This window comes from Sciurus carolinensis, chromosome 18 (assembly GCF_902686445.1).
Source record: "Sciurus carolinensis chromosome 18, mSciCar1.2, whole genome shotgun sequence".
NCBI classification, from domain to species: Eukaryota; Metazoa; Chordata; class Mammalia; order Rodentia; family Sciuridae; genus Sciurus; species Sciurus carolinensis.
Window position 1 is genome coordinate 27232557 of NC_062230.1, and position 13158 is coordinate 27245714.

Genomic DNA, 13158 nt, shown 5'->3' on the forward strand with positions numbered 1-13158 from the left:
GTAAACTATCAGAGCTCCCGCGGGACAGGCCTGGGTCAGTGGAGCCCCAGGAGCACCCGGGAAAATATCAGGCACCATTCTGACAGCCCAGTGGCAGGGAGCGATTGTCTCCTCCATCAGCTCCAAAGGTGAATTTCTCAGGAACGGTGACCCCACCAGCCGAGGTGGGTTTCACAAGCGCTTTGTAATAATGTGCTTTCCCAAGACGCAGCACGAGATACCTCTACCTGTGTTTTACTACGACGATGCTCAAGCATACCTAAAAGCGGGAATTTTTAGAGGGAAAGCTCATATGCCTATGACCTGGGTTTAATTATCTGCACTTAATTGATCTCTTTGCCTAAGTGCCTATTAATCCCTTTGCTGGTTCTTCTATCTATGCATACAGCTTTTCACTTTTAGATGCATTTTGAAATCAGTGGCAGGCATGAGTCCGCTTCCACCCTGAACTTTGGCCTGAACTGAAGGTGGCTCTTTGTTTGTGATTCCTACAGAAGATACATTCAATGTAAAAATAAAATAAAATGAAAGAGTTAGGGGGAGGAACTGAAGGAGGGATGTACAGGCAGAACACGGAATTTAGGGCAATAAGCTGGCTCTGGATGATTCTGTAATGGTGGGCTCATGTCATAATGCATTTGCCCAAACCCTTAGAAGACACAATACCAAGAGCGAACCCACGTAAACTACGGATTTGGTGATAATGATGTGTCAAGGTAGATTTGTCAGCTGTAACAAATTGCTGTGGTTCAGAGGCGTGTCCCCCCAAATGTGTGAAAGGCTTGGGTGATACTATTGGAAGTTGCTCAGCACCTTTAGGACGTGAGGTCTGGCAAGAGGTTCTTAAGTCATGGCAGGCATGGCCTCAAAAGGGATTATGGGACCCTAGTCTCTTCTCTCTCTCTCTCTCTCTTTCTGCTCCCTGGCACAAAGATGAGCAATTGGCTTTGCCATTTGCATCTGCCATGAAGTGCTACCCTCAGTAGAGGCCCAAAGCAATGGGGTCACCAAATCTTGCACTGGAACCTTCCAAACCATGAGCCCAAATTAACCTTTTCTCTTTACAAGTTAAATGCCTCAGGTAATTTGTTACAGTGACGCAAAGCTGACTAAGGTAAAAATGTAACACACCAGTGCAGGATATTGGTAATGGTGCTTGTGTGGGGAGAGAGGGTTTATGTATTTTGTTATGAACTTAAAACTTCTCTAAAAACTGAAGTCTATTAAAAGCTCTTTAATAAAACATACGACCTGGATCTAACAGAGCACTAGCCAACTGGCATCCCGTGGGCTGCATTCGGCTTGCAGACCTGTGTTGGTTTTGCCTACCCAGCATCTCTCCCATTCCTCCCATTACGGAATCTCCATTTTCCTTTGGGTAAGTGGTCCACCTCCTGTTCTCTCCTAGTCCATGTGACTGGAGAGAACTGAGTCCTTCTCCTGGCTCCATCGCTGGACATGTGAATCATTCCGATGTTTTTTTAGTTGGGCACAGAAATCCAATGCACACGAGTTTGAGATGACACGTGACCCAGGCCGGTGCATCCAGAGGTGTGGCCAGGACTTCTACTGATGCTCTCTTTCAGCTCAGGTTCCTAAGCTGGCAGGATCAATCCAGGGACGCCGGTGATCATCTTTTTTATATCTTTTATATTGTAGGAACCTGCTTAGGAATGCAGCTCATCAAAGTAAAGCAGCCTCCACTGATGGAAAGAGACAGGGAGGTCTCGTGCCAGGATCCCCGAGTCCGCCCGTCAGGTAAACGTCTGTACTTTTTAGTTACGAGAGCCTGTACATTTCTTTTTAAAAACTGAGCTCGTCAGAGCTTTTCTCTATCAATTTCCATCAGAGGCGTCCGGAGAAGTGCTTCGTTACTAGAGAGCGGAGCTGGCGTCTCAAACCCGCCTCTGACTTCGAGACCTTGATAGTGTCCCCGTGGACACTGCAATTAGATTCCACACGGAAGAGGCAAAGATAAAGGAAGCCTGGCCTGGCCAGGAGGCGATCAGAATCCAGGAGGGGCAGGGGACAGACTCCCACGCCCCGGGTGGTAAGAGATGTCGCAGAGGAGAGCGTGACACGCAGGTCAGGAAAGGCTTGGAGGACGTGACCCGAAGGAGGATTCCTGAAAAGTGAAGAGACCCCAGAGGGCCAGTTAGCCTGGGATAGGAGCGAGGACTGACCGCCCAGCCCTGCCATTCCCCCCAGCCTCAGCCATGACCTGTGTGGTGTGTGTGTGTGTGTGTGTGTGTGTGTGTCCCTGTCAATCTGTCTGTCATCTCTCTATGCATACACGTTCGAACCTGCTCCCTCTCCGCTCCCCCACCTCTTTTCTTCTCCCTCCTCTCTGTCCCTCCTCCCCTCCTGCGTTCACTCCTGACTTCTGGGTTGCAGTCCACTCCATCCTCAGTGCCACCCGAGTCCGAGCCACCATCATTCCCCACAGGCCCAACGGGACAGTCCCATAACTTGTTTGCCCACCCCCATTCTTGCCGTCCGTCCTTCGATTCTCTACCTCCCTGACAAAGTGAACATAGGAAGGTGCAAATCCAATCACAGCTCCCCGCTGGTTAAGCCGGGGCTAAAAACCATGCTCCTCACCACAGCCAACAAAAGCCCTGCCCACGCTGCAACTGCGACCAGCTCTTCGCCTGCCACACTGTCTGGCTCTCCGGTTCCTCAGAGTGCTTGTCACTCCCACCCCAGGACCTTTGCACTTGCCCTGCCCTCTACCTCAGATGCTCCCTTGTCTCTGCTAGTTATCCCTACTTACCCTTCTCACCTCTGCTCACTTCCTCAAAGACGCCTTCTCTGACTGCCAGGCCATACAAGATCTCTTTTACACGTTCTTCCATTCCTTTGAACATTTTCATTGTAGCATTTATTTGTGTGTGGGGTGGGGGTGCATGGGGGTGCGTGTCTGTATGTGCATTGCTTCATGCCTCTTGCTTTTGACTTTAAGATCCAACAAAGCAAAGACTATATCCATTTTTTTTTTCAGTACCAGGGATTAAACCCATGGACACAGAACCACTGAGCTACATTCCCAGACTCTCATTTATTTATTCATTTATTTTATTTTGAGGCAGTATCTTGCTAAGTTGCTTAGAGCGTCACTACATGGCTGAGGCTGACTTGCTCAGTTGCTTAGAGTCTCACTAAATTGCTGAGACTGGCTTTGAACTTGCCATCCTCCTGCCTCAGCCTCCTGAATTGCTGGATCTACCAGCTGCTGGGCTGGTGGTGTAAGCCACCGAGCCCGGCTATCTCGACTTTGGGAAAACAACGGCATACCCAGAACCTAGTACCGTGATTGGCAGACACCCTGCTATTTTGTTGCATTGCCATAGTTCCATATATGTTATGTTTGTGATGCTGGTTTTATTAGAGTAAATAATTATTCCTAACCCTTTATCCAAGGGTGGAGAAATGGAGTCTCGACCAAGAAGGCCAAGGGTTTCCAGGAAAATGAGAGGCAGCATAGGCTATAGTTTAGATCTGGAATGTTTCCCAAAGTCCCACGTGCTGAAGGCTCGGTCCCCAGCGCAACACTGTTCAGAGGTGGGGCCTTTGGAAAGTGAGCAGCTCGGGTCCACCATGCCCATCCGCCATGATGCACTGCCCACCACAGGCCCAAAGCAATGGATTTCCAGCCGACCACGTACTGAGACCATGAGTCAAAATAAATCTCTCCTCTAAGTTCTTTTTTTTTTTCTTTCAGGTATTTGACACAGTGGTGTAAAGCTAACACAGTTTCTTTCTTTATGGAAGTGAAGAAGGTACAATAGTTCTGTGTCACTCCTATTGATTATCTACCGGGTATTCAGGCATTTCTGTTTAAAACTCCTCTGCTAACACTTGGCATTTACTTCTGTTTTACTCATTTATTTTAGTTTTCTTCTGGACCTCCATTTGGCACACACTGGGAATACAATGCGGGACAAGACCCTGCCTTCATGTTCCGTGGGACCTGCTTTGCAGCATGTGACAGTTTTCTGTCTTGGACCTGTCGTCCCGCCGCCCAGCTGTCTGCTGCTGTCAGCTCAGGTTCTGGGGTCAGACCGCCTTGGACCCCTTCATAGGCCAGTGGTCTTGAACAAATGATCCAGCTGCCTTGGTTTTTCTGCCTGTGAAACGTGACTGAACATTGCACCTTCCTTCCAGGTGCTTCTTAATAAGCCCCAGGGGTGCTCACTCCTTCCCAGCGCTCCTCCCTGAACCCTCTGCAGGACCAACTTCTGGGTGTGTGACTGGGCAGCCACACAGGGACCCGCATGGAGAAGGTTCCACACTGGGTCTAACGCCTTGCCTTCGCCATCTTAAAATTCTCCAGCACTTTTGAACAAGAGACCCCACATTTTCTTCCTGCATCAGGCCCTGCAAATTACAGGGCCGGTCCTGACCAGCCCACATGGGTGTGTCAAGAGGATGAACTTAACAGTCACATTAGTTTATGAGCATTCCATGGTCACACCTAGCCAGTCTCTCAGCCTTCCTGGGACAAAGGCGCTCCTTTCTTCCTTTACTCCTTTCTTCCTCTTTTACAGATGGAGAAATAAAGGCTCGGGCACAAGAAGATCTCTTTATATTCTCCATTCAACCCAGTTCCTCTTCCTGGCCACGTCTTATAAATAGCACCTAACTCAAAGCCTCAAAATGCAAACCACTTGGAACCATTTTCAGAGTGGCTAGGCAGACATGATAGTTACATGCTAACACTGAGGCTCTGTCCCCAACCTCAGTGGCATCCCATGCTCTGGCACTCTGGGCTGCAAATACAAGCAAAGACAAATCCATCTCCCGGCGCCCTGCATGCCCTCTGCTAGTGGGTGCTGAGGTTGGGACAAAGGAAGCAGAATATTTCCGAGTGAAGAGGAACAGAGTTCAGTTTTGAATAGAATGGTCTAAAAATGCCTCAATGAGAAGCAGACCTGAGGAAGGCAAGGAAGCAGGTCTGCAGCTTTCTGGGGAGAATTCCAGGCAAGGGGAATAGCCAGTGCAAGAGCCCTGGGGCCTTACCCATGAGTCACAGTGTCGGGGGATGTCTGCAGATGGAGGGGGATGGATCATGTACACTGCTTCCTCACCCTCAGTCTCGCATCTCCGTCTAGCCACCTGCAGACATCCAATCTATGAGTTTTTGAACAATTATTCATTGCGCCTCTGCGATGTGAGGCAGGCACTGCTTTATCATCAATACAGTGGGGGTTCTTTTATTTTTTGTTTGGGCTAGTCACATTCAAAATAGCTACATGAGAAGATTGTGAATGTTCTCATGCCAATGAAATGATACCTGTCTGACATGTGTTAGAGGTGATGGATATGCTAATTACCCTGATTGGATGATTACACATTGTATACATGAATCAAAACGTCACATTATACCCCATGAATATGCACAATTACCATGTGTCAATCAAAAATAAAAATAAAACAAATTAATGAGAGAGGTCAAAATAAAATTTTAATATCTAATAAGGCTTGAAATATCAGACCAGGCTTCACTAGGCCCCTGTGACTCTACAATAACCTGTCCTCTAGGGGGCTCCGGGGCCTCCCTGTCCTCCACAGACCCAGCCAGGTCCAGCAGCTCCCTCCCTCCCTACTCTGTCTGGCTCTGTGTGCTTCAGGGTGCTCCAGGGACATGCCCTGCCCCTTCCCCAAAACCTGCTTGGAGGAGACACTAACAAAGATGGGGCGTGGGCAGAGAGACAGGGGTCCACTACACCTTAGGAGACAGGGCAGAGGCTGGGAGAAGCCCAGCCAGTTTCTTCTCTCCAAGAACTGATGTTGTAGATGGGGGTGCGGGGCAGTCTTAAGCTCGTCACAGCCCATCACATGGTTGACATTGGCAGCTGCTGCCCTGCTCCTGGAATCGCCTGCCTCTGTATTTCCGCAGAATCTTTAACAGTCTCACACGCGCCGTCTGGAGTACTGGACAGATGTCGCTAGCTCCCCGGTTCTGTGGTGGCTGAGAAGTGTGCTCTTGAAACTCTCCATCTGCCCACCCCTAGGAGGAGGGGCGCTGCTCCAGGGCACTGCTTGGATCCCACCTGGTCTGCCCACACCCACTTCGAACACGCTAGACCGCCCCGCGCCCGCGTGTCGATGAGGCGCCTGCCTGCGTGTTTTCACGTGTCTAGCTGGGTGTGGGATGAGAGGGCCTGGCGTGCACGCGAGTGTGTGAGGGCGCCCGCATGACTGGGTATTGTGTGTCTTTGTGTGAGCGTGGGTGAATCTCCTCCTCCCAGACTGAAGGGGTGCATGTGGCGGGCTTCTCCTAGCCAGCCTGCATCCCCTCCAAGAGCACTCCAGCTGGCTCGGGGACAGTCCCACCGCTGGCCGCCCCCAGAGTCGGCACACACGCACAGAGATGCACTGACCCTTCGGTTCAGAGGCAGCAAGCTTCAGCCAACCCTCTGGCATCTCGCGTCTCCCACAGCCTCCCCTTCCCCCCACGCCCTGGATGTAGAATCCTCTATATGAAGATGGACTCGAGGCATCGGAGAGGGAGAAGAGAGGTGGCTGGGAGGAGAGTCGAGAAAGGCAAACTGAGGACACGCTGGAGGAGTACGGAGCCGCTGCGGGAGAAGCAGGTCCCACCCACACCACGCCCCTCCGCGGGGGCTGGGGAAGGGGTACCCTGGTCTCCAGCCTGGTCTTCCTCCGGGGTTGCGGGCTCCAACTCCATCGTCTCCTCTGAAACTGGAGCCAAGACAGGCAGCTGGGACCCCTCCTTTTGCGCACCCACCCGATCCCCCCCGCCCGCAACACACACACCCCACATCCAGACCGTTGCTGATTGGCTGCCGGGAGCGGCGTCCCAGCCCCCCGGCTCTGAGGCGGGAGCCGAGCGGTCCGAGGTGGGAGGTGCACGAACCGGCTCCGGAGCCCCTCCCGAGTCCCCGCGCCCTGCGCCGCGCGCTCTGCACCCTGCGGGAGGGCTGAGCCCGGACTCCAGGCGGGCAGGTGCCGAGCGAGCAGAGGGGATCGCGGCCAAGGGTAGAAGCAAGTCCTGCGGGGAGAGAGGCGCCGCTGCTCCAGCTGCTGCCTCCGCCGCCACCACGGAGCCGGCGTCCAGAGCCGGGTCGGCAGGCAGGGCGCGCAGCGGCGAGGGCAGGAGGGGCGCGCTCATGGAGCACACGCACGCCCACCTCGCAGCCAACAGCTCGCTGTCCTGCGGCTTGGGCTTCGTGCCCGTGGTCTACTACAGCCTCTTGCTGTGCCTCGGTTTACCAGGTGAGGGGCACGGGGAGAGGGAGGGAAGCCAGGATCCCCCAGGGGCCAAGCAGCCCTGCCCAGAACCCCCAGAACCCCAGACCCCTGTGCGTTCCCTGGCCTCCCTTGAAAAAGTTTAAGCCTTAAAGGCAGCTGCGGAGATTTCCAGCCTGGGGGAAAGGAAGTTGCTGTGGCCTGGTGGTGGTGCTGCTGCTGCTGGTGCGTGTGTGTGCTCAGGAGTGTGCACAGCGGCAGTGGGCATCGCATGAGTTGGCCGTGAGTGTCCGTGTGGATTCCAGCAGGCACTCGTGTGCGGCTCTGAAGGGTCCGAGTCGGGAGGCTTCACTCAGGGCTGTGCTGTGACTTGACTGCAGGTTCTGGACCCAGCGCTTGATGGGGGCTTCACTTCTCCCATCAAACCACACGTCCGGCTGGGGACACTGCTGCCCCTCTGACCTCTGCGCCATCTCCCTGACCAGAGATAAAGCTGGAGACCCTGATGCTGGTCACTTGCACAGAGGGCCCTAGGATGTGCCCTTGCTGCCCCCCCACCCCCCCAGGGCCAGTACAGTGCCTCCGGATGGTTGAGAAGGCTCAGGGGGTGCCTCAGGCTGTGCGTGCTCAGGGCAAGGGTGCTGACACACTCGGCTGGCTGTCAACCTCAGGGGGGTCACAGTCTCCTTGAGGACATGTCTGGTCCCCTGGATTTGCCTCCAGGTCTACCCTGGTCCTCTCTGGGCAGCTCACAGGTGCTGCGGATATCTGACTGGTCCCACATCTTAATGTCCTCTCTGAAGTGTAGCTAAGACTTGTGCTGAATTCCTGAAGAGAGCTAAGATGCTAGAGAGGAGGGGGTGCCCGGGGCCGTGTGTGAGAGCAAGAGAGAGAGAGAGAGAGAGAGAGAGAGAGAGAGAGAGAGAGGTTCCCCGAGGCTCCAGCTTTGGATGTCTCTTTCTTCCACACGGTCTACTGCAGAAAGATTCCTGAAGATCACTTGCAGGCAGAAGGAGAGAGTGACAGAAAGGAGCAAAAAGGGACGGAAAAGAAATCCAACCTGCAGACTAGAACCTTAGCAACCTCTCCAGTGAGAGAACCTGAGCATCCTAGGGTCCTGGGAACTTGGGAGCTGGGATTCCAAGAACCCTTTCGAGATCTCCTTCCCAAAACATCCCTCTTGGCAACCAGAACCCTTGAAGAGATTGTGTCAGTCGACCCCCACCTGAATCGGCCGGCTCAGGAAAGCGCCAAGTTTACTAAACGCGGGAGCCTCTCTCCCCACGGCCGGCCGGGGACCTGGCTTCTGTTCCCAACTAACCGCTCAGGCGAGGAGGGTGAGCCCCGCCTCTGATGCACCCTGCCGGGTGGTAGCGTCCACCCTGCAATTACCTCGCGCTGGGATTGATTTGGGTCCCAGTGGCACCTTCCCGGGATCTGTCTTTGGGGAAATGACTTTTTCAGAAGGTTGGTTATGGGTGATGCTCGCTGATCCGGAGAAGCGATAGACCCTCCTGCCGGGTCAGCCCTCTCATCAGGACGGATCTGACCCCCAACACCTCACCCCTCCGTCTTTTCTACCCACTGAGGTAGCCACTCTCGTGCTCCTCGACTTTTCCTCTGAAAGGCTTTAAGGGGTTGGCTGACCTCTTAAGAGTCCAAAGCCAGGGACATGAGGTTGGAGAAAAGGAAGGACAGCTCAGCTGTCAAAGACCTCAAAGTGGAAGTCAAGCACCTTGGACCTTCATCACCTAACTCCTCTGCCAACCAAGGCCTGTGACCCACAGCATTGGCACCTACTGTGTGCCACTCACTCTGCCAGGCGTGGGTTCAGCCCAGGACCCAGAGACCTTAAAAAATGAAGGGTTGGGATTAGAATTTAGAGAACGTCCATACCCTCGACTTAATGTTGACCGCATGCAGCACATGCTAAGGACGTGCTAAAGAGCCCCAGAGAGTCCTGGGGGGCAGACTCTGAGCTCAAGGAGCTCACAGACCGCGGCATCTGATTCTAGAGGCTGCAGATGGATGGGAAGGACTGAGCATCCTGGAGAACACGTGCGGAGACCAGGCTTGTCCAAAACCACGGGCTGAAAGGAGTCTTGTCAGTAGCCCACAAGGCTGGTTCAGAGGGGAAACCTTGAAGTCACTCTTTTAAAGCCCCCAAGCTGGGACTAGTACATCCTAGCAAATAGGAGTGTAGGGTGAGCATTAACTCAGCCTCTGCCCGGTGGAGGCTGTGAGCCTCTCATGTCTCTGTGACTCAGTTTCCACATCCATTTGGAAACCGTTGAGAGAGCAGCACCTCTGGGCTGCTGTGGCTGAGGTGCTCATCACCATGCTGGCTGGTGGCAAGGAGGAGGTTGCCCAGCCCCACAGGGAGCCAGCCAAGGGCTAGGAGGGGCACAGAGGAAAGCACTGGGCATGGGGTGCTAGTCTTCCTGCAAGTGCATCACCTGGGCCCCACCTCCCCCCAACCGCCATCAATTAGCAAACCCTCATTATCCTCCCACTGACCGAGAGGCACAGCTACACAGGGCGCGAAGTGAGGAACTTGCTAACACGGCTGAAAACAGAGATTTTAATTGAATCACCATTCCTGGCAGTGAACGCAGCCCCAGTGTTCCAAATTCTCATAGTGGTGGCTGGAGATGTGGGTGGAAACCGGGGAATGGAGGGGGATCAGCAGAACGAGGGGAGCCAGTAATCAAGGGAAAGCAGTGGATGTATTTAGCTACCTACAGTCTCTAAGGAAGAGCTTGAGGAAAGCCACATAGTCCCCTTCCCTACTCCAAGGACGTGCCTGCTCAGTCTGGCTTCATGGGTCTGGTGTGGAATCCAGGGAATTCTAATGTGAAATATAAGGATGAATTTTCACCCTCTTAGTACCTCATTTTGCCCCATCAGTAAAATGGAGCTGACAGGTGGTCATTACCCACACAAGCAATATTATTAAATAAGGTCACCTAGATAAAAATGGCTCAAGCCAGGCATGGTGGCGCACGCCTATAAAGTGAACTACTGGGGAAGCCGAGGCAGTTGGATAACTTGAGCCCAGGAGTCCAGCCTGGGCAGCACAGCAAGATCCCATCCCCAGAGGGGGACACAAAAATGGTGGAGCCCAGTACCTGGTCCAAGAGGGGCCCCTTTTCCTCAGTGCCTCCTCCACGCTCAGACCCTTCTCACCTGTGTTATGACACTTCATCTGCATCACACTCCTGTGACGGTCTCTGAACCCATTTTACAAATGAGCACATGGAGATTCAGGGCAGGGAAGCATCTGTCCGTGGTCACACAGTCGAGCCAGCGCCTGTCCTGTTTCTGCACCACGCGGCGGGCGTCACCAGCAGAGGTTCTTTTCCCAGCCTTGGTGCCTCCTGCTCACAGGCTCAGAGGACAAGCTGGGTGCCGCAGCCTTTCCTAAAAACTCCATCCCGTTCTCTCTCCTCTTCCTCCTTTTTAAGTAGCAAGGTATTTCCCACTTCTCGAGAGACAGACAGTAAGTCCGCTGAGCTGAGGCTCCCTGGGCCAGCAGGGACGAGACCTGCAACAGGAAAGGCAGTGCAGGCGGAGGAAGGTGAACTTGAACTTGGATGCCTGAGAAGACGTGGGGCGGGAGGCTGGGTGAGCCCACCTGATCCGGAAGGAGTGGCATGGAATTAAACTGAGATTTGAAAGATATTTTTTAAATTTTACTTTCTGAAAGGTGCCAGAGATGTGGAGAAAGACAAGAGATGATAGCTGAAACCCGAGGGCCACCCTGCAGAAGGGGCTGCCAGTCCTGGGCGATACCATCTGCCTCCCAGGGCTGCCGGGAGATGACAGGCGTTGATGCGGCTCACAGGCTGGCAGGTAGTGAGCAAGCCCCACACGAGGCAGTTACCGTGGTTATTAACTGGAGGTGGCAGATCAGCAGCCTGTCCCCTGGACAGAGCCCTGCAGCTGTGTTTTCTTCAGCCCATAAACATCTTTAATTAGAGAAAATATAGTAAACAGGTTCCGCCTGAGAACTCAGGAACTGGACGTCTGGGGGGTCGAGTCCTGGCTTTCCTGCTTACGAGCCATGTGATTGAAGGCAGGGGACTTTCACTGGTCTGTGCCTTGGTTTCCCCATCTGTAAAGTGGGACTGATGAATAATAACGGTTCATAGTTGGTAAGGTTTCTGTGAAGATTCAATGAGCTAAGTACTGAACACAGTACCTGGCACATAGTAAGCACTCTGTACGCCCTATTTTCATCTTTTAAAAATTAGGAAAATGTTCCAACTTGTTTGATAATGCCAGCTTTACCCCACATATCAAAGCCAGACAAATACATTGCAAGAAACCTGCAACCCAATAATCCTCACGAAATACGCACAGTAATCCTCAAGAAATCACAAATCGAATCCAGCAACGTGTAAGAAAGATAATACGTCAAAACCGACTTGAGTTTATCTAAGCTGGTTCAACATTTGAAAATCACTCAGTGTAGTTCACCAGGTTAACAAACTAAAAAAGAAAATCCAAATGATTCATCTCAGTAGAAACAGAAAAAAAGCATTTGGCAAAAGTCAATATCCATTCATAAGAAATCATCAGACTAGGAACATAAAGAGAATTTCTTTAACCTAATAAAGAGCATCTGTAAAGAACCTAAAGTTTGCAGCACATTTAATGAAAACCTGCATGTTTCTCCCTGAGATCTGGAATAAGGCAAGAATGGCTGTTCTCACACTCCTGTTCAGCACTGCACTAGAAGTCCTAGCCAGAGTAATAGGGCAAGAAAAATAAATAAAAACCCTGGAGAAAGGAAGAAATAAAGTCATTTCTATTCACATGTGATAAAATGGTCTTGCCAGGAAACCTCTAAGGCTTTACCAAAAACTCCTAAAACTCATAAGTGACTTCAGCACATTTGCAGGACACTTGATTAACATGCTAAACCTACTATATTTCTATATGCTAGCAATGAATCATTTGAAATTACAAATTAGAATTTTAAGTAATAAATCTTTAAGCTCCCATGTAAAACCAAAAAAAAATTACATTAGCTTTCATTCCAAGAAGCTAGCAATTTTCTGGAGCTGAGGAACAGCTGCTTCCCCTACCCCATTAAACAGGTAATAATATTTATATGGTTGAAAACCCTAAAAATAAGAAATGCCACACATTGAAAAGTCTCCCTTCATCACTGTCCCCCATTTGTCAATTCTCAAATCCACCACCACACAGGTAACCATTCTGCTTAGTATTTTAGCTTCCTATGGAATCTTCCAGGGTACCTTACTGCATATATAGGCAAATATGAATTGAGGATTTCCATTCTCCCTTTTTTTTAACTCTCCCCAAAATGAACACATAATACACATTGACCTACATTTGCTATTTTTTATTTAATCATCCATAATAGTTTATGTGAAGCTTTGTCATTCTTTGATGCAGATGCATAGCATTTCATTGCATATTTGTATCAAAATTTGTTTATTGGCTGCCCCTTTCCAAAGCACACAGTTCTAAACAGTCCTTATGTGATTCTCCATGTTCATCCCCATGACTTCTCTGGCCTGTCCTTAGACGCATTTGATCATAAGACCCCTGTCAGACGAAGAATACTTCCTCAGAAGTCCTTGCCTAAGTCATTCTTGATGGGTCCATCGGAGCCACAGGAAAGCCACGCTCTGCCTGGGCTGTAGTTGGAGACACAGCCCTTAGATGGTATTCAAGCATAAACCAAGGATGGAGCAATACTGGGGACTGTCTGGGGTGGCCTTGGGTTTCGCAGTTTTTGCCTTTGCATAGTTTCTGTAATGATCACGTCAGGTCTGCTTCATGAGATCGAACATAAAATACATTGCATGGGAACTGGGCATGGATTTGAACCGTTTTCTTACCCTGGTTTGCCATATGATCTCAAGTAGAGCCCTTCACTTTTCTCGTCTGCAACAAATTCAGCAGTTAAGAAAA

General features: G+C 51.3%; 1 protein-coding gene across 1 annotated transcript in view; it reads left to right on the plus strand.

Moving 5' to 3' along the window:
• Positions 1-7133: 7133 nt before the first annotated feature.
• Positions 7134-13158, plus strand: part of Gpr139 (G protein-coupled receptor 139) — a 39215-nt gene continuing 33190 nt past the window's right edge. The window contains exon 1 of the mRNA XM_047532738.1: positions 7134-7239. Within this exon, the coding sequence (XP_047388694.1) occupies positions 7134-7239 (106 nt within the window). The remainder of the gene's footprint in view (positions 7240-13158) is intronic.